This window comes from Cebidichthys violaceus, unplaced genomic scaffold, assembly GCF_023349555.1.
Source record: "Cebidichthys violaceus isolate CVI_PGR_0920_01 unplaced genomic scaffold, fCebVio1.0.p SCAF_20, whole genome shotgun sequence".
In the NCBI taxonomy this organism is placed as follows: domain Eukaryota; kingdom Metazoa; phylum Chordata; class Actinopteri; order Perciformes; family Stichaeidae; genus Cebidichthys; species Cebidichthys violaceus.
The window spans coordinates 6,302,253-6,327,002 of NW_027176373.1; the positions used below are offsets into that span (position 1 = coordinate 6,302,253).

At 40.7% G+C, this 24,750-nt stretch overlaps 1 protein-coding gene across 3 annotated transcripts in view; it reads right to left on the reverse strand.

The window, feature by feature from the left end:
* Positions 1-4,144: 4,144 nt before the first annotated feature.
* cadm2a (cell adhesion molecule 2a) overlaps positions 4,145-24,750 on the reverse strand; it is a 206,124-nt gene continuing 185,518 nt past the window's right edge. For all 3 annotated transcript variants that reach the window (XM_068715900.1, XM_068715902.1, XM_068715899.1), the window contains 2 exons: positions 13,257-13,379; positions 4,145-9,784 (listed from right to left, as the gene is read on the reverse strand). In XM_068715900.1, coding sequence (XP_068572001.1) covers positions 9,666-9,784; positions 13,257-13,379 — 242 coding nt within the window. In that variant the 3' untranslated portion in view covers positions 4,145-9,665. The remainder of the gene's footprint in view (positions 9,785-13,256; positions 13,380-24,750) is intronic.

Here is a 24,750-nt window from a genome sequence, read left to right on the forward strand (position 1 = left end):
CTGTTGTGTCAAGCTGTGTCAATTGAGGCACTTGTTAATTATCTGAGGACTGGACAGTTAGTAGATAGTTTTTGAATGTATTACAAATTTCAAAATGTTTCCTGTACTAGGGTTCTGTTTCCACGGTTTTCATTCAGTAGGCTCAATTAGTGAGGTTTTAATTTTATTGACATGGAATACAATGAATTGTTTTTGATAAAGTATTCTATGACTTTTTATGATTTTTTTTCAACAAACTATACTATTACTTTCTTTTTTTTTACATATTATACTTGGTCATTTAAATCACTTTTATTTACATGAAATACAATGAATTGTTTTGAACATACTATACTATTGACTTTTTATGTTGTTTTTTCGCCATTCTATTTTTTTATTTTTCATGACTTTTTTGACCTTCATTTTACAGACTGGTATATGAACTGGTTTAGTTCACCAGGTAATGCTTGTGCCATTTAAAACAAGAATATGTTGCAATTTTAGGGCTCAAGAACAGCTTGAGCTTTCTTTACTTCATTCATGAGTTTTTTCGACAGACTATACTATGACTTTTTATGACATATTATACTTGGTCTTTCAATTACTTTTTTGACATAAATTACAATTAATTGTTTTGGACATACCATTCTATGACTTTTTTAACATCCTATACATATACTTTTTTGACCTTCATTTTACTCTCTATATCATTAGTGTTATTTTACAGAATGGTAAATGAACTGGTTTAGCTCAACAGGTAGAGCTTGTGCCATTTGAAACAATAATAAGTTGCAATGTAAGAGTTCAAAAACTGTTTACATTTTCTTCATGAGTTTTTTTGACACACTATTCTATGACTTTTTATGACTTTTTCGATACTCGGTCTATTAAATTACTTTTTTTTTTTACACAAAATACAATTAATTGTTTTGGACATACTGTACTATGACTTTTGTGAACTTCATTTTACTCTCTATACTATCAGTTTTATTTTACAAACTGTGGTATATGAACTGGATTAGTTTGGTATGTCGTAAATAATCAGAAATCACTACAGACTCTGAATTGGAATGATCGTTGTGTGTGTGTAACAACGGGTTCACACGGAATGTGAAAGCGTTACGCTATTTCAATTGTTGCAGATATGTGGATGGACTGATTGATGGTTGGCATGGTGACATTACACCTGCTTGCAGAGATGACACTTCACCAATAAACAACTCTGTCTGGAATTTATATTATTTTGCTTTCACAGCACATGAAAGAGGTCTGTATTCCCTGCATGTCTCCCTGACATGGGGTGACTGTGTCTGTAAAAAGTCTTAACTCGAGGTCACTTGCCTGATCACCTCTGGTCTTTGGCCTGAACTTCAGAAAAGTCAAAGAGCTGTTGTTTGAGGAACTCAGTGTGTTCATGGGCTCATGTGGGGAAAATTCCTTCAAAGTAAAGCTTGTAGACATCAAAGCTTTTTGTGCAAAAATTCTCTCTGATGGCATCTTGCAGCACAGCAAACCGGCCATTGAATGTGTGTGTGTGTGTGTGTGTGTGTGTGTGTGTGTGTGTGTGTGTGTGTGAGAGTGTGGTTGTGGCTACACATGGTCAGCACAATTACAGAACATCAAAGGCCACTAACATCTCTGCTGAAATCCCTGTTCGATCCCTCTAAAGTGAATCGCCCTGCAGAGTAAACGGAGATCTGGCAACACAGGATATTGCAGAGGAGGGATGAAGAGGGAAATGAAGATGAGTTATGGGGCCTGTGTGGAGGGCAGGTGATATAATGGAGGGAAAGCGATTAAGGGAAAGATTGGGATTGATGGAGGGATGGAACGAAATGGCTCTGACTGAAGGCCTGAAAGGAGGCAACCAGAGATGTGGGCAAGTGAATCCACATCATAAAGAACAGGAAGGTATTTGCATATGGAGTGGCTGATATCTTCAAGACAGCTGCAGCTCTCACAGCTGGCAGACTGACAGCACTGGGCAGGTGTGAAGCTCGTCACATTCAGAAAGGGACACTTAACGAGAGATGTGTGTGTGTGTGTGTGGTTGTTCGTGTGTGTGGAGGGGGCACCATTCATCTTAAACAGCCCTTTGTGAAGCAGCCTTCAAAGATGGAGACTTACTGTATCAGTTATCTCTCTTTTCCCCAGCACATCCATCTGCTTCCTTCTTTCTAATTGCTGTTCCCTTTGTAAAGCTTTCTCTTCTTTCTCTCCCAAAGATAAACCAAAGGGCACCAAAGTGCTTTATCACCTGAACAGTGAACATTCACATTATTAAGTTATATGAAAACCTGAGCTACGTGTCTTTACTGATACTTATTTCTGTGTCTTTGGATTTCAGATTTGTATCAAAATGGTCTACATTAACATGTTGTCATTTTGTTGCTTGGCCAAGAGGTGGGCTATTATTCATGCTAAAATAGTCTTGCACTGACAAACCTAAATGAATGCCTCAATCAATATTTTTGCACAAAACAGTACGATTAAGGGGAATATATTTTGTCATCTTCCTTCAATTTAATATTAATATCAATAAATAACATTATTCTATCCTGATTTTGTTTGCTCTGGGACAATTCAAATAATTGTCAAATCACTTATCAGCAAATCACTTAGTGACCACATACATTTGAATGCATTGATTATTTATTTGAATGTTGACAAATCCAATATTTATCACAGAAAGTAAAATAACCTAGAGCAAGAAAAGAAAAATAAGTTCTGAAAGATAGCGTTTGGAGAAAGTCTAAACTCTATGGCTGTAGGGCTTTTGGTTTTCTCAGCAATGAGTTTGAAATATCTCTTGATGCCGTTAATTCATTATTAATGTGTTTTTGTTTTTTAAATGCTCAGGTAATATGGTTATGTGATATTACTGTACCATTCACTTTAGTATTACACTGTGAAGCAAATTTACAGTGAAATTTTAATAGTAACCTATACTCTCTTATGCTTATACTGTATTTTGCTGTGAAAGCAATGCATTCTGGGAGTCATAACGCTTGCTCCTATGATCCTGGTCAAGTGTTTCTTTTCACACAAATGTTCTGCTTACTGCTGACAAATTGACAATTTAATTGCAATAAGTTACTGTATTTCTCCGATAAAGTCAAGATACTGTAACTTTTACAGTATATTTTGATACAGTCAAGATGCTGTAAATTCTAAAGTGGCTTAAGAGCAAACTTTCAGCCAGTAATTTACTGTAATTTTACAGCTGACAGTTTTCCAACATTTAGGGTGTGATTGGCCATGAGGCATTATGTTGACAGTGTTGAACATAGGCTTACAAAAATATAGTGGTAAGTTTGGGTTTTGTGGCAGGCAGCTCAGTGGACTATGTTACATTCTATTCATTCACTGTATTGCCTCAAATCTATTGTTGGCTGTCATCCCACCTGTCCCCTCCATCTGTCCTGTTATTCTTCTGCACCATCTAACAAAACTTGAATATTACAAACAAAGAACTTTCAGCTCATTTAAGAAAGTTGGGACATCATTTTTCCTCAGGGAATGCAAACACTTGGCTACAAAATCTGCTTGACATTATTTATGTCTGGTATCCTTTAGCTTCTCTGTCCCAGTTCTCAAAACTGCTCTGATAGATTGAGTGGTAATTGAGTTTTTCACTCACCCCTCACTTTTCATCAGCAGAAGAATCACATCTCATCTGCAGAAATGCAACCCTCTCCTGGCTGCAGTTATTCCTGACAGGTGGGCTGATTGCGGCTGTTTTCTTCAGTCTAACAAGAGATATTATTGCCATTACTTACACCCCCCTCCCCTCCCCCAAGTCTTAGATATAAGTATTAGATTACATAAACTAGTCAATGAACAGAGGAAAGTACTGCTCAGACAGCTGAAAGACTCCATTTGACAAACTGAATGGCATTATCACACCACCACCACCACCACCACCACAGACAAGGGGCCTAAACATAACATGAATTATTCTTGTTAATTAAAATGCATAAATATGTGTCTGTGCATGTGTTTGCTTGTTCGTGTTTGATTGTGCGCCGCATGGAACATAGTCAGACACTTCCAAAGCAGCAGTATTACTGTATCATCGGTGCTTATCTCTCAACTCAGAGATACCAAGGTTAAGAGGCTTCCAGAAGGAAAATAATGATAAAAAAACCATAAAATCAAGCTCATACAGATGTCTCTGTTTCTATTTATTCAACAATACATGAGAACGAACCTCTAAATTAAATGTAATAAATCCCACAGACAATGGGAGAAAAACACCTTCATTACTGTGCTATATATCGAATCAAGCCCTCTCAGTACGGCTTGATATAAAACCCCTTATTTCACCAAGGTACATCAGAAGCTAATTAAAGTGTCTAGCTCTAATCCTGATCTTCACTGTGGATATTTTGTATTTTGTGAGTGATAATGCGTTACAACTCCTTTACTCCTTTCATCTGAGGACTGATATACATAAAGTTGACTGTTGCTACATGGAAAACATTATGAGATAGAGGGTAAAAGCATTGAACTGCTTACATACCATCAGCTAATATAAGATAACATTGTGTACAAACACAACTTCTATCATTCTGAAATTGTGTGATTATTTGCAGCATATTTATAAATATCAGGATTTCAAGTCAGCCATCATATCAAAAAGTTGTTTCCTAAGTCAAAAATCCCAATGACAGCAAGATGACAGATTTACTGAAGAATCACTGAATAACTTTATTAACATTGCGATAATCTTAAACTCAACAAACACATGGTGTCAGCATTCAGAGACTACAGTAGCAGAGTGAGAAGTCCCCATTTTTAGACAGAAAACAAAACAAAAAAAATATCTAAATGAAATAGATTCCTGAGATGCAAAACAAAAGAAAGTGATATAATTATAAAAAAGAAAAAACATCTCTACATGTGATTGTGTCACTTGTTGTCATCGTGACAATATGGAGACTAAGCTGATTGATTCTAGTTTCAATATTGCAGATGAACAATGAAATGCGCTGAAACCAAACTGTACAAAGATATGAAGGGTCAGAGGAGGAGAGATACGACTGGACCGGGCCATGTCATGCTATTATCACTGCTGTTGAGAACAAAACCTTTAATTTAAAACAAAATGCAAACCGATACAGTGAAAAAAATACAGATTATGACTCAAAAGAGGCCATTACTTTCATATTCATCCCTTTTTTAATAAGGGATTTAGAGTTGGTATTTTTAGTTGATATGGGCATCTAATTTCCTGAAACTGGGGACAATTGCTTGCGCAAACTTGAGCAAAAATGCGTGTGTGTGTGTCTGACTGACTGCAATATGTTGTGGCCAGGGTGAGCTCCTGGGGCAGTGCATTGTGGTGAAAAGGCTGTAGCAGGATGAATACATAATGCAGTCATCAGGTGGAGTTTGGACAAGCTTCAATGATCACATTAGCTTGTCTCATCCCTTTTTTAAAAGAAACAGACAGGCAGAAGGAGGGTAGAGAAGCAAACTGGAGGTGCAGCTCCCCAAATATGTGTCCAAGGATCCTGTGATGTCCCTTTTTAAAGCTGAATTTAAATTTCAGGGTACACTGAAATCTTGTGATATGATGATCATATAACATAATTATATGAGTGCACTTGGTCAACATCGACAGTAACTTAGTATTATATTAAAAAGGTTTTTTTCATTACTTCCTGTTGCCTAATAGAGTGGAACACGCACATACGATTAAAAGTCACGCATACATGATTTTGTAAAAGTCTGTTATGTGCAACCGCCAACATTAAAAATTTTACCCAAAATTGTGAGCAATTTCATGACCAAAGTCACTGCCTGATCTGCATAAATAAGTAATCTCAGTTGCACCACTCCCACTGTCAGTCAAAGAAGGTGGGTTTGTTTGGAGCCAGGAAACAAAACAGAGGCAAGTCAATTAAATGGACTAGTGCCCAACGAAAATGGCACAGTGGCTACGTTAGCGCTGTTATGGTCTTGCCACCAGGATGAAATTAGAGGCCCATGATGTCGGGGATATTTATCAAACTGGTATATGTTGGAAAGCAAGGAGGCAACGAGTTTAAAGCTTAGTTTCAACCGAAAACATAAAAAGAAACACAACTAATAACTAACCCAATGATGTTACTCACTATGATAGTTGATTCAATCATTGTAGAATAGTTCATAATGGTATGTGCCAGGCTGTTAGATTAACAAATTATAAAAAGAAATATAATTTTTTAACCATCTTAAAAAGCCATTTGCAACAAATTAGCTCATTACCGCCATGTCAAAACAAATATTTACATATGGTTTTCAGAAAGAAAAACAACAACAAAAGTAAAACACATTTCACCATTTACTAAGAAATATCCATCAAATTAGTCAGAGTGCATAATTCAGTAAATGGCACCTGTTTCATTTCTAAACACCAACTCATCACTGCAGACCTGATTATTTATGAGTGTTCATTTAATACAAAACAATCTGCTTCTCCGACTTCAGAATCAACAGATCCATTCGTCCGCTCTCTTATTTCTAAGATTGATACGCAGGCGTAAAGCAACAACAAAATTGACTGACACCATCATTGATTAAGACACAATGAAAATAACTAAATAGAAAAGTAAAAAAAAAAAGACATTACATATCTGTGATAAAAGTACAGTATGTGATACAGAAGATTTCCAAAGACCAGAGTCTAGAGTGCTTTAGCCCGGAACGTGGTGAGGCTGAAGACTAACTGTAGTGGGATATTGATTGAAGTGCTCTAAAATGATAAAATATGGAAACTGTGGCAAAGCTTTTGCATTTTTAAAACATATTTAAATGTAATATGCAACCTAAATTCTACATCAGTGGTGATAGGTTTAATGATTCCCAACTTGTGATTCAGTCCAGCAGTGCTGGAGACACATAGAGAAAGACCTTACTTGCTGACCTTATTTGCATAATGTTGTAAATTGGCCACTGAATTGGAGACAGCTGGGCCCACTATTTTATTGCCCTTGGTAATAATTTGCGTCATCTTAGTAGATTAGTGCCTTGCCTTTTAAGTCTTTAGTTTCAGAAGCCACATTGTTTATCGCTCTTTCACAGGAGAGTAAATCAGCCAAATTCCTGCAAACTGATGAAAGACAAATGGCAGGGATATATGAAAAGAAACAGAAGTTGTTCACAAGGTTATGTTTGTAAGCGTGTGTGAAACTTTAAATGCCTCCAACATGAAGGCAATGTATGCTTGAATGCTTTTCAATTCCAATTTGTATTTTAAGGATTTGGTAGAGACAGATAGACATAATTTTCCATTTCTGTTCAGTTTTGTAATTTTTCTTTTTTTGTTAATCACATCTATTACAACATCGAATTCTTCCGATCTGTAGCACCCAAGAGCACGCCACAAAAACAAGGAACCACTGCTCTCCAAAATTAAGTTACAAACATACTTTCATTGTAGTTCTCTCTTAAATAACTTCAGTTAAAATAAATAAAAATATGAACCAAACAAAAACATGCTAATGTGGATTACCAAAGTTTAGTTTTCACCCATTATATACATGCCTTGTGCCAAAACAAAATACATTTGTTTAAAAGATTTCCAATAAGGATTATGCAATGAAAGAGTAAAGTAAATAGATAAAGTGGCTAATATACAAATTTGTAGGAATCCAGAATTTAACAGCAATTTTCACAATCAACCACATTTTAGCAGACACAATACACAGCAGGGAGATTTGAACCATTTAAACCAAAACTATTACAATATTTTAATAAAAACATGTTTTAGCTTACACTTTCAAAAAGATGCACTGTATTTCCCCCCTAGAATTGAATCAAAGACAGCCTTGTCATCTTTCCACTACCATTTGAATAGAAGAACCATTCCCAAGGCAATCTAATTGTTGGCAAAGGAACACAGTTACTCATTCAGACATTTTTGTGCTTCTCTATTTGTCTTCAGTTTTTAGTTTTGGAAAGGAGGCCCCTGCAGATCCATGACCCAGCACTCGCACACTATTTTACATTTTTTCTTTTTTTGCTTGAAGACCCCATGAAATGGAAATCAAAGTTCAGTTCATGGCAAGCGACTCTGACAAAATGAAAATAAGTAGAACAGTTATGCAGTTTGAGAGTAGGGAGTTTATGACATGTCGGTGATACATACAATTTAACTAAATTTTGAAGCTTGTTAAACAGAAATTTGGAGGTGGAAATATGAACAATAATGTGTTTTAGTCAAATTTATTTTATCACTATTTGTATAAAATATGAATATGATTGGATGTTTATCTATGAGCCAGTAAATGAACAGAAGTGTGTATATAATCCACTGTGAAAAGCTGCCAGGACCTCAAGCTTACAAGAGGTAACCAACGTAAGACAACGGAAATTGTATTACTGTAAGTAAAATAATTCAACAGTAAATATTTATATTCATACAGTAAGTGTGTACTTATTTTACTAACTCTTAATGGTTCATTTTACATTTCACAGGGTCCTTAAGCCTTAGAAATATTTCAATATGACATAAACATTAAAAAAAAAATTAATTCAAAGCGAAGAGCTAAAATCATTTCAGTACAATTTATACAGCGTTTAGAGAGAGGAGATTAATTCTTTCTGTACACCTGAACCCATTATGTGAATCACAAACTATTGTAAGCTGTCAAGAGGACACTGAAGGTGTTGGTGTTTCACTAAACTGCAGCCTCGACAGTGCAAGAATATACAGACAAAAGTACAGCAGATTTAGCAAATGGTTTTATACACTTGATTGAGTTTATTTGATGGAATGCTTCATCTAGCATCTGTGTGTATTATCTGCTCTAAACAATACCACACTACCCTTTATTACCCCTACTCTAATAATGAAAATCATATTACACACTTATCTGACAAACCTTGCTACAGTGTTACACAAAACCTTCTTCTTATCTTACAAGGGTCAACTGTTTCATTACAAGTCTATTTAGAGGGGATGGGGTTGGGGGGAGGTGGATCTAAAAGTACCATATTCAGTGTGATAGACATGTATAAGGCGTAAACAGCAAAGATCTTCATTAAAATAAAAAAGACGCAATGTATAATCAAAAGCTGTGAGCTAATCAATGAAATGATGGTCCAGTGAACCCATCTACAAAGCATTTACATTGCTACTGACAGACGATACATGAAGGCATTGACAGAAGTTCAATGGCGTCTGTATTTTTAGGCACCGTGTTGATGTGATATATGATATGTGTTTGTGAACGTGTGTGAACAAAGGGGATATCATGTGTGTTTGGATGCCTGCTTGGAGGGAAACAGGAAAGAAGATGCAGAAGGGCTCATGTAAGAAGCAGTCATGGTAGTTATACAGACTTCCAGGCATTCATGTCAAAGACGAGGAAAATTATGAAAAAGGGGACAACTTTGGCAGCAACAGCAAGCTGCCTTTGAAAACCGGCTGCCAAAAAAAGAAAGAAAAAAGAAAGAAAGAAAGGACAAGATGTAAAAGATAGAAAAAAGGCAATAATAGGAAAACACTTAAGGAACTTCTCTGTCTGTGGACTGCCTGCGGGTTCCTTGTTGACACAGCGGGGGCAGTGGTCAGAAGTGGAGAAGAAAAGGGGGAGAAGGAAAGAGAGAGAGAGAGAGAGAGAGAGAAAGAAAAAAGTGATACAGAGATTGAAAGAGGGGAAAGGGGAAGGAGAGAGCTGCACAGCTCCCTCTGCAGTCTAAATGAAGTACTCTTTCTTCTCTTCTGCGTGTGCATGGTTGCCCTCAGCGTTGATAATAGCTGTATCGGCGTCAGGCGCGTCGTCCGCCCCTTTAGCCTCGTTTGTCAAGTACGTTCCTGAGGAAACAAAAAACAAACTTATATCAAGAAAAACAAATATCGAGCAGCCCTGCATGGTGTTTACTGCCTGGGGAAAAAAACACATCTGAAGACAACATCAGTAATACTACATAATTCATATACATAATGATGAGAGGCAAGGATAGTACAAGATATGCAAATACAGCAGATAGTAAGTGTGTAAAAAAACCTGCATCGATAGACAACTTTACTGTTCTCAATGATGGCAGACGAGGCTTAAATATGAAGGCAAATCAATGTCAAAATCCGCGTAAACCCAGTAGCCCAGTAATTACTTCTGCGAGCGCTTTCACATCACTTCGCGCAGAACATCTCTGCAAAGCCTGCTAGGAGAAAACCATGCTTTAAGGGCGAGGAGCGCCCCCTGGTGCACGACTTCTATCACTGCTCTTCTGCGCGCAAAGGTTTCACTTGCTCGCTCTCGAGTGATTTTACTTTCTGATAGTAAGTGGGCGGACCCAGTCACCATTGTATCACTTAATTTAATTGGTTACAATCGTATTTTTGGATTGGCCGAATATCCCTCCCGACACAGACGCTAGGTGGCGGTATAAAGGTGGTTTTCTATCCACCACTAAACACTATTCTACTACATCTCAGAGGTAAATATTGTACTTTTTACTCCACTACATCTCAGAGGTAAATTTTTACTGTACTACACCTCAGAGGTAAATAATGTACTGCAAACATAAGATGATCTTATAGAATATGATTGCTGTAGCTTAAACTAACCAACAGTATGTAAAGGAGTTTAAAACATGCAGCATACACGTTAATGCAGCAATAATATGTATCCTGAAACATAAGATAAAATAGTAAAACACTGACAGGGAACATTTTACTGCACGTGTACTTTTACTTTCGGTACTTAAAGTACATTTTGCTGGTAATAACATACTTGACTAAGGTTTTGAATGCAGGACTTTTACCCGTAGTGGATTATTACATCAGTATAGTATAGTATATAGTACTTTTACTGCAGTTAAGGATCTGAATAATTTTTCATCCACTAATTACTCGTAAGTGACTTAAGTTTGGGAACTCACTTGGCAAACAGTTAATATACAAACAGTGTTTCCTAACCTTGGCTCCAGATCCTTTACCAGGTCAAAATTCTAACTCATAGTATATACATCTATATTTTATCTGTTAACTGTTAACTGTAAACACAACAGTATGATTAAATATTATCACATCATATTTTAATTAATTAAGATCCAAGAGTTTCTTTGAGCTGTTTGTCACAAGAGGTTTGACTATCAAACACACATTGTCTGTAATAGAATGATAGAGTGAATTTAAATCAATCTATGCAACTTGACTCCAATTTATTCAAAGAAATTGAATTATTGTATTTAAAAATGCTACTAATATGCTTTGTATTTCATCAGCCTCTACAGTTTGAAAAGTTAACAAAAACTGTCAGACAAATGGAGAATTTTTTACCTCTGAGATGTAATGGAGTGAAAAGTACTATATTTAACTCTGTAGTGACTATATCTAATTCCAGCAATTAGCCACTCAGCTGGGTGCCGGAGAAGAACATGGTTTTTACACGCTTCAATGACGAGATTGCAGGCTGATTCACTGTTTGATTGATTACCTTTATATTGCAAGCAAACGTGTGCGGTGATATGATGACTGACTTGGCTTTCTGGTTTGCTGCCCAGTGAATACAAGCGTGCGAATGGTAAAAACTGTGCGATCTCCCCGTCACCATGCGTCATTAGCCTGCCTGTTGCACCTGTGCTGCATATAGAATTTACCTGCCACCTGTCGTGAGCTTGAGGTAGGCTACCAATACAAACAGACATAAATACACAGTTATAAGTTATGGCTCCTACACCTCTGAGATGTAGTAGAATAGTGTTTAGTGGAGGATAGAAAACCACCTTTATACCGCCACCTAGCGTCTGTGTCGGGAGTGATATCTGGCCAATCCAAATACGAGGATTGTAACCAATTAAATTAAGTGATGCAATGGTGACTGGGTCCGCCCACTTACTGTTAAAAAGAAAAAAAAACACTCGGGAACGAGCAGGTGAAAGTTCTGCGACCAGAAGAGCAGTGATAGAAGTCATGCACTAGGGGGCGCTCCTCACCCTCACATCATGGTTTCTCCTCGCAAGCTTAAATTTTGCTCGCAGAGATATTTGCGCGGCTGTTTGAGTTGCACATGCGGGACCTCTACACACAATCTCATTTTGACATTGATTTGCCTTCATACTTAAAGTTCGACGTCCAAACAATGTGATGCAAAACTTGATTTTGTATACGTAAATACAGAGACATTTCTGAATTGTTCTTAAAAAATAGACCAGATCATAACCAAATGAGTCTGACACATCAAAGACACATGTCCATCAATGCTACCAATGTTTGCAGGACTTAAAGGGTAACTAAAAGGTTAATAAAGGTTACTAAAGGGTGGTTTTCAACCTGGACCCTTTATTCTCATGTTTTTGTATCTAGGTGAATAATGGCGACAACCCTTTTTGAAATTAGTCCAGTATTAAGAGAGAACACTGTAACTGGCAGCAGCGAAACGATCTGCGAGGGCAACTGCGCAATGTAATGTTACGTTACCTTTTTTGACACTGACAGGATAAGATTGTTTGTGTCTGATGTTGTAAGAGAACCTACAGAGAAGTAAAACATGTTTCCCTTACCGTTTGCTTGATCCAGGTCTGTTTGTTATTGTGTCCAAATGCTGGTCTCAGTGTCTCATTGTAAAATTTGAATATCGGGCAGCAAAAGGTCACACTCTTTACTGCATTTTTCCTCTGTGGGCATAAGGGCACAGCCCCCACAGGAACACCACCAGTCTCCTGAGCTTCTCGGCCTTGCAGCTCTTGAGCACTTTATCTGTTTACTCTGGCTCAAATAAATACGGGATGCCATGGAATCCACAAAATTATGTAAATTCAGCCAGAACATTGAAAATCTTTTAGATAACACTAAGAGACTCTTTCTGTACTCTCACGTTTCCACCGTTGTCTTCCAGCAACACGTCCCCTAGCAAGATTTCAGAATGAGACTTCCCCTTTAGCAAGACTCTTTCTATAACGTCAGACACTTAGGATAACAATCGCTCCCTGTCACTGGCAACAACAACAAAAAGCCCATTTAGTGGACGTAAATGACGCTGGCAGCTGGCTCCAGCCGGATTACATTGCATCCTATGAGCGGCTGACTTCTACAGTGCTCTCGCTCAAGACTCGACCAATTTCAGAAATTGTTGTCCCTATTAGTCAGTTCAACACAAAGACATTGTAAAATAGGGTCTCGGTTTAAAAATACCCTTTAAGCCTTCAGTCACTGCAGGTATGTCACACACTTGTAACTTGGAAATAGGGGAGGGACTTTGATGTCTCATGGGAGAAGTAGGACATGCTTAACTAGTTCCATGAGCCTCGAGAGACTCAGGTCTTTTCCATTGTGGTTTTACCTTTATGCCTGGCCAGGTATCTTCCCAGAACAATGATTAAACACAAGGTGACAAAGACCACCACAGCCACCACTCCTCCGATCAAGGCATGGTCAGTGCCGTGCTGCCCCAGAGCATTGGGATCTGAGGAAAGACAGAGAGAGAAACAAAGAGAGCAGATGAAGGCGCCGGTTGGTGAGGTGACGGAGTGAGGGCAGAGGAACAGCAAGACAGATGATACAAAACAGAGCAAGGAGGAAAAAGATTATTTCCACCTCGTTCCTGCTCTAACGAGCTGCTGTCATTCCTCTCTCCTTTCACATCATGCAGTCGAAACAGAGCTGCCTAGCTCTCTGAGAATAATAAAATGGAGAGAGAGAGAGCATGAGACACGGACACCACATTGACACAAAGAGGAGCTACAGGCAGACACACATTCGCCCTGAAAAATTAAGGAAAAAGAGAATGAAAGAGGAACTCGGAAAAAAGAGGTGAATAATTCAGCATCACCCCCACGGTGCTGCAGGAGTCCCCAACATGCAAACCAGGGCGGCAGTGGAAGACTAGTACACAGTAAATAAATCATCACACTGAAAATAAAAAGGAAAGATCAATCTTTTTCTGTGTCTTGGCGAGAAAGGATTTGTTGTTAGGAAAATTAATTTGGTGTTGGAGAGTTGCTACAGGTCCCTAGCTGTTGGAAAAACTGCGGAAATGATAGCAGAGTCATGAACGAGTGCAGATGTGCCTATTCACGCCTCATGCAAAAACCCATCAAAGATTTCCCTTGATGTAAAAAATAGCTTATTTCCTTTATTCACCTCAACTTACTTTTTCCACAAAGTCTGGCTTGTAGGTTATTTAAGTTTAAAGGGAGGACATGGCACTGATGGTGTCCACTGTAGGCAAATGAAAAAAGTTGACAGTGACAGCGGTGGGGGATATGGGTAATGGGATAGCCTGTATTATTCATATCAGTCCATGACACCTGAGAAATTAGCACTCATCTCATTATCCTCCTCCGAGTGCCAGGGCATGCCATATACCACCATGTCACTCTGTGTATGTATGTGGGCTCATGATAGCTAGAATATGGCAATGCCAGAGCAGCGTAAGCAGTGATAGAAAGGTGGTTTAGACATACAGCACACGTCTCGTATTGACACTGTTTCTCTTCAGTATTCTCCTTTTCTTTCAGTGTCCGCCCATGTGGCCAAATTGAACAGCTGGCTTGCTCTCGCTCCATAACTCTCCACGGCCTGAGTGACCAGGCCGTCACACTTCACCGCCTCCCAGTGGACAAACACACACTCATACCAGCACACACGCTGATACACACAGACGTACGTGGCGTGGTTTCACTGTGCTGCAGTTCTGCTTGGTCAGTGGAGCAGAGAGTAGAGGAATGTTCCCCTGGCACGGCCCAGCAGGGCGAGGACTCTGCGTTTAGTTACACACATGGTTGTGTCTCTTCACCTCTATCTGTCAGGACGGTGAGTGTTTTTTTTTTTTTTTTTTTTTAACCATCACTGTCCGGCTGTTTCAACCCAGTGCAAGCACAAACAAGCCATGGCAGTCGTACGTCTGCCTATAGAGTACTACACAGTTTGGCCATGCAATATGCTGGTGTCATGTTCAAGAGGTTTGGCTATAAGTCAAACTCCTTGTCACTTCAAGAGCATGCTGTCTGGTCCTGCTGTTACAGGATAGCCACTGAACTCAGTTTGTATACACTCACAGTTTCACAATGGCTGGAAAGCTGATACGTTTCTATGGATGTTTTGATGCTTTGTGATGCCATCCTAGTCAGTTTATAGGTCTCAAGGAGAACTATTTGTGAAAAACGTATAACTTGAGTCAGCATCGGTTAGGGCTGAACACTTCAAGTTTGAAAATGAAACTTGCGGAGGTGTGGAGTTAGAAGTAAGTGAGCTTACTCGACCTCTATGCTGTAGTTCGCTCCTCATTTAGCGTAACTAGCTAGCATAACACACCAGAATCTCCGACTGAACTGAACTGGTAGAGTTAAATTGTGGGTAATGTAGGTGGGTAACGTCAGGTTTTAACAAGGAGGAAAAATGTTGAATAAATTCAATAAAAATTACGGTATCTCTGTTTTTGCTGCAGTCATAGGAGTCCAATGCTAAGTCGATTAAGGCATCTTTCAAGCCAACTGGGGGAGAGTATTTGATACAGAAGGTTAAATTTCCCGAGGAGTATTCCATCAACTGGATACTCACGAAGCAACAGAAGCCGGTGGCATAAATTCATCACAACCTACAATGTGTAAATACAAAACATGGTTCATCTATTGCAAACTTTGCATTCTGGTCTGGTCCACATGGAAGGAGAAAAATACAGCAAGAGTGTATGAAGACACACAGAAAAAGGAAACGAAAGAAATGATGCACAGGAAAAGGCTGAAATTTCAGTTAGAGCAAGAAGGACAAGGAAAGAAGACAAGGAGGAGAGGGATCTAGAGGGAGGGTCATACATTTAATGGGTCCAGAACACATTATCTTTTAATAAGGGCACATACATTCTTTTCTCTGCGATTTAATATGAGAGCGTGGAAGAGCAAACTCCTCTTTTAATATTTATAACACTCTCCTTGTCGCCTGGCTTTGCGAGTTGGGCTTGTTTAATAAATTAAAGGGGTTCATGGCTTCTGTGAGCCACTGCTTGGCCAGACTGAACCAAAACTGTTGCTCTTAAACTGCCCCACTAACTTCTCATCTGATCTGTTTCAGTGATCCTGGCTCCATACGGGGTTACGGTGAAATGATATGTGATTGTGATACTGTGTGGTTTTTCAAGAGGATGTGTGAAGGCTGGGAATGGAAATATGGTGTCATATTATTGAGTATGATTAAATTACATTAATCCTATAATAACATTTCTGAGACTAATGTGAAGCATACTGCATATCAAAATACAAGCATGTGTTTTAAGTCAAACTTCGAGAACAGTTCACTGTTCATGACTGAAATTTGACAAAACTACACAAGGTTTTGCACATGGACATTATGGACATGTCCCTACCAATAGGAGGACGGAATTGTCCCTACCAATATTTAAGCAAACTTCTCAAATAATGTTTGCATTATCTTTGCAGTGGAAAGACTCACACAGAGAGAGAAAGGGAGAAGAGCAGAAATGCTTGTTGACCTGCACAGAGTAACGCACTTCTGGTGTGATCGGTTGTAGCCTGCGTTGAGGTCAACGAGGTCCAGACCTTGGTAATTGTTTCCTAAACAGCCCACCATCTCTCTGCATCTGAATGACGTGAAACCGCTTTAAACTGACAGCCATTAATAAGACCGCTATCTATGGTGATAATTTCATCAGCTGATTCATGTTTTGAATGTGAAGACAATTTTGAAAATGAGCAGAAATCTTTCGGAAACACATATGAGGTAATAAAGTCCAGAGGTCCATAAATTAATTCAAATTAATTTAATTTATCATTGTGGTAATAATGCACATTAAAGAGGTTAAAGAGGAGGAAGAGTAAATCCTTGTCATATACGGTAGTCTAATGCGCTTGCGCATATACTGGGGTTTATACGGGAGTTGGGGTTACGCATGTAAAGGAGACACACAGTGATCCATTAAAGACCTACTGACCAAGATTACGAAGCCTCTATTGCATTGCTTTACATGGTGTCAGAAGTGAAAACGGAGTCATGGCAAAGTTCAATCCCCCGACAAACTTTTCCTTCGATAAACCAGGAGAATGGCCGGAGTGGAAGCAGCGTTTTGTGAGATTCAGAACCGCCACCAAGCTGGACAAAGAAGATGGCGCCGTGCAAGTGAGCAGCCTGATATACGCTATGGGAAGCGAGTCGGAGAACATCTTCCGTTCGTTTGCATTTACCGAAGATGGACACAGAGATGATTTTGTTAGGGTGCTTGGAAAGTTCGATGAGTACTTTGTGCCGAGAAGGAATGTAATACACGAACGTGCATGTTTCCATCTGCGCATGCAAAGACCGGGAGAGAAAGCCGAGACTTTTATCAGGGCTTTGTACGAACTGGCAGAGCATTGCGAATTCGGCGTGAGCAGAGATGAGAATATCCGCGACCGAATCGTCGTTGGAATACTTGACAAAGACGTCTCACGGAAGTTGCAGCTAACGAAGGACCTGACGCTAGCGCTGACCATAGAGACAGTCAGGCAGTCGGAAGAGGTAGCTTCGCAAGTCAGCATGCAAGGAGAGACAACGGGGGTGATACAAGAAGTTACTCACGAGCGCAGAAAATACTCCAACCACTACGGTAAACCAAAAGGGGAAAATAAAGGACAATGTGGACTGTGTGGGAAAGCGTGGCACAGTAAAGATGAAAATTGCCCGGCCAGAAAATCCACATGCAATACATGCAACAAAGTTGGACATTGGAGTAGGGTGTGTAGGAGCAGGAAGGCAGTGAGTGAGGTTACAGAGCAACAGCGGTCATACTTTCTTGGGGCTGTGAGGAAGGCAGGTGGGTCACCAGAGCAATGGGCCGTCGAGTTGCTGGTGGGCTCTACACCAGTTGACTTCAAAATCGACACAGGGGCCGATGTTAACATCATTCGCGAGGAGACCTACCACTCACTCATCCCCAAAAGACCACTGGAGCCTGCAGATATACCACTGGACAGCCCAGGCGGCGAGCTGCAGTGCATAGGACAGATCCAGAGCACTGTGACCTACAAAGGAAAGGCTCACCCACTCACAGCATATGTCATCCGCGGATGTACTGTAAATAACCTACTCAGCAGGCCGTTGTCTGTGGAAATGAATCTAGTGAGGAGAGTGGATGAAACGGTGTGCGACAGAGGACATCCACGGGCATATGGTGAGCATGGGACATTAAAGACTGAACCGGTGAGAATACTGCTGAAAGACAACGCTCAACCATATGCTGTATACACAGCACGACGCGTACCTCTCCCTATGCTGCAAAAGGTAAAGGAGGAGCTCCAGAGGATGGAGGGAAATGGCATCATCGAGAGGGTAACACAGCCCACGGACTGGTGTGCACCCATGGTGCCAGTCTTGAAGAAGAGCACAGGTAAAGCCCGCATCTATGTTGATCTCAAGAGGCTGAATGAGGCTGTGAAAAGAGAACAGTATATCCTGCCTACTACTGATGAGATTACAGCAAAGCTGAGTGGGGCCACTGTCTTCTCTTCGCTCGATGCCGCCAGTGGGTTCTTCCAGATACCGTTGCACCCAGACAGCTGTAAGCTCACTACCTTCATTACTCCATTTGGCAGATTCAACTTCAAGCGGCTACCATTCGGAATAACAAGCGCACCAGAAATCTTCCAGAGGAAGATGATGGAGACCCTGCAGGGGCTGGAGGGTGTCGAGGTCTTCATGGACGACATTCTGGTCTATGGGGCCACAGAGGAGGAGCATGACGGTCGCCTGGAGAAGGTAATGCAGCGCATAGAGACAGCTGGTCTAAAGCTAAATCGTGAGAAGTGCTCCATCAGGCAGAGTCAGCTGCGGTTCCTCGGGCATCTCATTGACCGGTCCGGGATCCGGCCTGACCCCGACAAAGTGGAAGCTATTCGGCAGCTGTCACCACCAGCAGACGTGCAAGAGTTGAGGAGAATACTGGGAATGGTGAATTATCTCGGAAGATATATCCCCGAACTCTCAACGGTAGGACAGCCGCTGTACGAGCTCCTGAAGGACAAAAATACATGGATATGGAGCCATGTACAACAAACAGCATTTGAACACATCAAGGAGCTGTTGACAACTGCACCAGTACTCGCTTTCTATGACTTGAGCAAGCCCACGGCTGTGTCAGCGGACGCAAGTAGTTATGGATTGGGGGGTGTACTCCTTCAGCTGCACGGGGAGCAGTGGAAACCTGTGGCATATTGCTCCAGACGCCTCACTGAAGCAGAAACACGCTACGCCCAAATAGAAAAGGAAGGTCTGGCTGGTGTGTGGGCATGCGAGAAGTTTGACAGATACCTCAATGGACTGGAGCAGTTCAAGCTAATCACTGACCACAAGCCGCTAGTGCCTCTCATTAACAGCCGCAGCCTGGACAATGTACCTATACGATGTCAGCGTCTCCTCATGAGGCTCATGAGATTCAATCCAGTGGCAGAGTATGCTCCAGGGAAAACTCTGATCGTCGCGGACACCCTGTCACGCAGTCCACTGGCCAGCACGTGCGCGGAGACAGACACACACAGTGAGGTGGCATGCTACGTGGCTAGTGTAGTAGAGGGGATCCCCGCATCTACAAGCAAGATGGATGAAATCAGAATAGCGACAACATCAGACGCCGAACTGCTGTCAGTTGTGAAGCTCATAAAGAAAGGATGGCCTGAACACTTAAGCAATGTGCCCATGGACGCGAGAGAGTACGTCCAAGTGAAATCAGAGCTATCAGAACACAATGGCCTTGTCCTCAGAGGAAGCAGGATTGTTGTGCCAAGGGCAATGAGAGGTGAGATCCTTCAGAAAATTCACGAAGGGCACCAGGGCCTAGTCAAATGTAGGGAGAGAGCGTGCTCATCTGTGTGGTGGCCCGGACTCTCTACGGAGATAAACAAGCTTGTGACGTCATGTCAGGTGTGCTGTGAACTGAAAAGAACGCAACAAAAGGAACCTCTCATCTCCACACCGCTTCCGGAGCGACCCTGGAAGAGAATTGCAATGGACCTTTGTGAGCACAACCACCACAACTACCTGGTAATCTCGGATTATTACTCCAGGTTTCTAGAGATACTGCAGCTGCCATCGACAACAAGTGCACAAGTCATCCAAAGACTGAAAACAGTCTTCGCCAGGTTTGGCATTCCAGATGAGGTGGTGAGCGATAATGGACCCCAATTTTCAAGTGCGGAGTTCAAGGAGTGCGCGAGGCAGCTCGACTTCAAGCACTGCACATCCAGCCCTCACCACCCACAGGGCAATGGACACGCAGAGAGAGCCGTACAGATGGCAAAGAAAATTCTCAAACAAGAAGATCCTGTGATGGCTCTGATGAGTTATAGGTCCACTCCCTGCTCCACCACAGGCTTCAGTCCAGCCGAGTTGTTGATGGGGAGGAAAATCAGAACCACACTCCCCACTCTGGAGGAAAATCTCATACCCAAATGGCCCAGCAGGACAGCTGTGAAAGAGAGGGACGGGAGGGAAAAGGCTAAACAGGCTCACTACTTCAACCGCCGTCATGGAGCCAGGCCCTTACCTGCCCTGCGACCAGGAGATGTTGTATTCTCCAAGTTGGACCATGAAAAGTCATGGTCTTTGCCAGCAGTGATCTCAAGCGAGAGCACCACCCCGAGATCCTTCGTCATCAGGACGCAGCATGGAGTAGAGCTGCGACGGAACCGCCGTCACCTCCAACCAGAGCCGGTCCCCCAGCCCATCCCAGCAGTGCACGGGGAGATCACAGGGACAGACACACACTCTGACGGAGCCACTATGTTAGAGACTGTTCCTGTCAGTCAGAGTGTGGCTCCACCCACAACCTCTCTACCCGGTCAGACTGTGACCAGATCTGGACGGGTGTGCAAGCAAGTCGACAGGCTTGACCTGTAGATTAGTGTAGATCATATGGCCTTTGGGGGGGAGGAGAAAAAAAAGAAAAAGAAAAGTTGTACATGATAATGTTTATTTGTTGGTTGATTGGAAAGAGACCAGTGTATGTTGAAATGTCTCCATTTGATTTAATTTGAGTTCATCTTGGTTCATGCTATGTGCTGTTTGAATAGCCATCTTTAGTTAAATTGTTCCTTTGATGTTATTGACATAACACTCAAAAGAGGGGGAGATGTCATATACGTCTAATGCGCTTGCGCATATACTGGGATTTATACGGGAGTTGGGGTTACGCATGTAAAGGAGACACACGGTGATCCATTAAAGACCTACTGACCAAGATTACGAAGCCTCTATTGCATTGCTTCAAAGTCTACAGGGGTTTTGACTCAGCAGAGGTAACATTAAATGTGAAAAGTTGATCTACATGACAATACATATTTGAAAGCAATACAAAATGCTTGAGAGCCTTACTGCATTATGTTCCATTATATTTGTATATTTTGAATTGTCACCTGGTGCCTGAATTTAGTGGTTTCCTTTACCTAAATAAAGATGTTCGCACCATAAATTGATGCAGAAACATTCACCAAAATGTAGGAAATGAAGTGTTAGACTCTCAAAATCTTCCCCAGACACCCCTGCTTAATATGTGTCCCCACCCATGTTGAGACCAAGCCTACGCCCTTGGAGCAAAGGAACATTATCAATTCAAGTGAAAGCTCAAATATTCCATCAAGAACTCAGCTGGAGAGAAATGATGAGTATATCTAAAAAAATCTGCCGACCTCCTTCCTCAATCTGGTCATCACTAGGCATGCACCAATCAGACTCTTTCAGTTCTGATTCCTAAGGTCGGCCGATACCGAGTACCGATCCGATACCAGTGTTTAACTAATAAGCTATCTGCCTCACTGTGTCAAAATGACTGGGATCAGTCTTTTATATGTAAGGCAACATCAGGCTTGAATTAAATATTGCTTTCATTACTTAAAATGTAACAAATTAATACATAGATATTAATTTACTGCATTCAGTACCAAAAGGTGTGACTTGGTTGGTTTGATTATCTGAATCTGTATTAAGAATATACCATTAAAGTTGTCTATATTTATTCTGTCTTCTCAAGAAAGAAAGAGCTTTATCTGGTCAGTATTGCCAGATTGCAATTTTTCTAAAACATTTCAGAATCAGCAAAGTATGCACAACTTTTACTTTACACTCAAAACTGGCGAGCGCAGAATGTGTCTAGCACTAAGCTAATTTAAATTTGCCTAGATAGGGCAACGGCATCTCTTTGGCCTGATGCTATACCATCCTCTGCTCTGCCTTTCATCTAAAGTCATCTTTTAAATTAACAATCTCAATTCATCAGATTCAGCATCCTGGAAACATATCCGTATGCAACTCAAATGGCCTTCGCCAAAGCTTAATATACATCTCTCTCTCTCTCTCTCTCTCTCTCTCACTCTCTCTCGCTCTCTCTCTCTCTCACTCTCTCACATCTTTTTTTGTCTTCTTTTGGAACACCTTTCCTCTCTATCTTAGATAGATATAGCTCTGTGAAGCAATGGTTTCAGTTGCTCGGATCGATAAAGCAGCATCTACTGTAGCTTAAGCATAGGCTTATAGAGCTGCAGCGTCCTTGTGTCCTTGCATCTTTTTTGTATTTGCAGTTAATACATTGTTAATTTGAAAATCCAATCATTATAATTACTCTAAAACATATAAACATCTGAATTGGATTTGTCTTGTATCTTGTCTTGGTTTTTAATTGCATTTGATAAACAATTTGTGTTCTTATCTTGCTCTTGACCACTTGTCAAATTTTCTGTTACCTGGGAAAAGAGCAAAAATAAGAAAACATTGGTGAATCTAAGAAAATAAAAACAAGTTGTGGATAAAAACAAAAATAAGAAGAAATTTGTTCTTTTATTGCTTCCTGAATGAGGCCCAGTGACTGTTACCTAAGATACAGTCTGATTACCTGAAATAAACTGTGACCAAAAACTAAAACTAAATCTTGATACCTCGCCTTGAATGGCTTTACACTGCATAGAAAGAAAGAAGACATTTATTAGAGTTGTCATATACATATATACAAAATTTAACTTCTGCACTTAACCCATCCCTAGCTTATTGGGAGCAGTGGGCTGCTGAGGAGGGCCTGCAGCAGGTAGGGGTTCAGTGTCTTGCTCAAGAACACTTCGGCACAGGACATGTAGCAGCCAAGGATCGAGCCGCCGAAACTTGCGATTGCCGGACAACCCTCTCTACCCATTGAACCACGGCCGCATATTACATAATTTAGCGTGAAACATAAAGATAAAGATATTACTTCCATACTATTGTAATAGTGGTAAGGTAAAGTTAAAGACAAAAGAAAGAGGTGCCTGCAAACAGAATGGAAGTTAAGGAGTGAGTGTTGCAAAGTGCCTGCAGACTTCACTTGTTCAATGAGTCAATTATGCCCAACTTTTTGGCTGAGACTGGAAATTCACCAATCTGCATCTAATGCTGGCTTTACTGCCAAGATGAAAGAGTCCCTGGAGGCTGTAGAAGAGGGCTGAAAGACACATGTGCATACACTTTTGAATGCATGCACCCATGCATGACTGAGAGAGTTAGAAAGACAGAAAAGACGAGACGTAACCGAGACAAGTGTGAGTGTGTGTGTGTGTGTGTGTGTGTGTGTGTGTGTGTGTGTGTGTGTGTGTGTGTGTGTGTGTGTGTGTGTATGTGTGTTTGTGTGTGTCCTGCACATTATTACTTGCTGGGTCAGAGTGGATTAATTAGATTCTGAAAACAAATTACTTCTGCTAATCATTCAATAAAGCCCACACATGGACTTGGACACTATCTTGAATATTCAACAACCTCCTTCTCTCTTCTCAGAATGAAAAGAAATTGTGGTCAGCAGGGTAACAGCATGAAGTTATAAGCAAAGCAAGATAATTAATCATACGAATTCATTAAGTTGCATCCAATAATCAATTTATCAAAGCAGCTCTATGTTTGGCAAAATCCATAACCTCTTCAAAACAGCAAGGCAAGGAGATGACCAACGACACCAATGTTACTCATTTGTGGTAATATATTGCTGCTGATTTTCAGATACATAAACTGCATTATGCTGCTGGTTAGCTTGGAAGAATTGCACTGCGTTAGCCAACAGCAGAACAAGAGCAGGAGAAAAGAACTAGCCCACACTGCAATGAGTGATCCTGGAGGAAGTAAGTTGCCACAACAAGCTCAACAACCCCCCGAGGGAGACAAGGAGAGAAAAATGAATAAAAGGCTAAATACAACTTCATGTCAACAAATGAAAATTAGACTACCTTAACTGTGTGTGTGTGTGTGTGTGTGTGTGTGTGTGTGTGTGTGTGTGTGTGCATGTATGTGTGCGTGTGCATGTGAGTGCCTCTTGAAGATTGCTGAATGTGTCCCCTGCCATTGAGATTTAATGAATAGAAGGGCTATTACAAGTAATTCATAACACCAGCCCCAAGATCTAATGATTGCTCTTTTTCCGTTCTACACTTTGTTCCAAATTGTTGCAATAATTCTTCCCCAAAGCGAGTTAAAGTGACAGGCCATCAATAATAATTGCCCAGCAATAAGTGGAAAGACCTTTGCATTATGTTTTAATTTATCCTGTGCTCCTCAGCTTTATGGTGGAAAGGGTGGAGAGTGGAGAGAAGATGGTAGGTAGTGCTCAATATTTAACCATTTCACCCCCTCAGGGATGCAGCAACCTGAACCCAGCCTTTCTGGTTTAAGCACATGAACCAACCAGCTGCCCTGGACACTTGCCCTCAAGAATATATGTCTTTAGCTCATCCTATGGCCTAACCTGGTCCTTCCATTTAAAACAAGATCAATAGCAATGGAATAAAGCAGTTACGACTCCCTCCAAGCAATGAAAATTGTCCCCTCCCTAATTTAATTTTCAC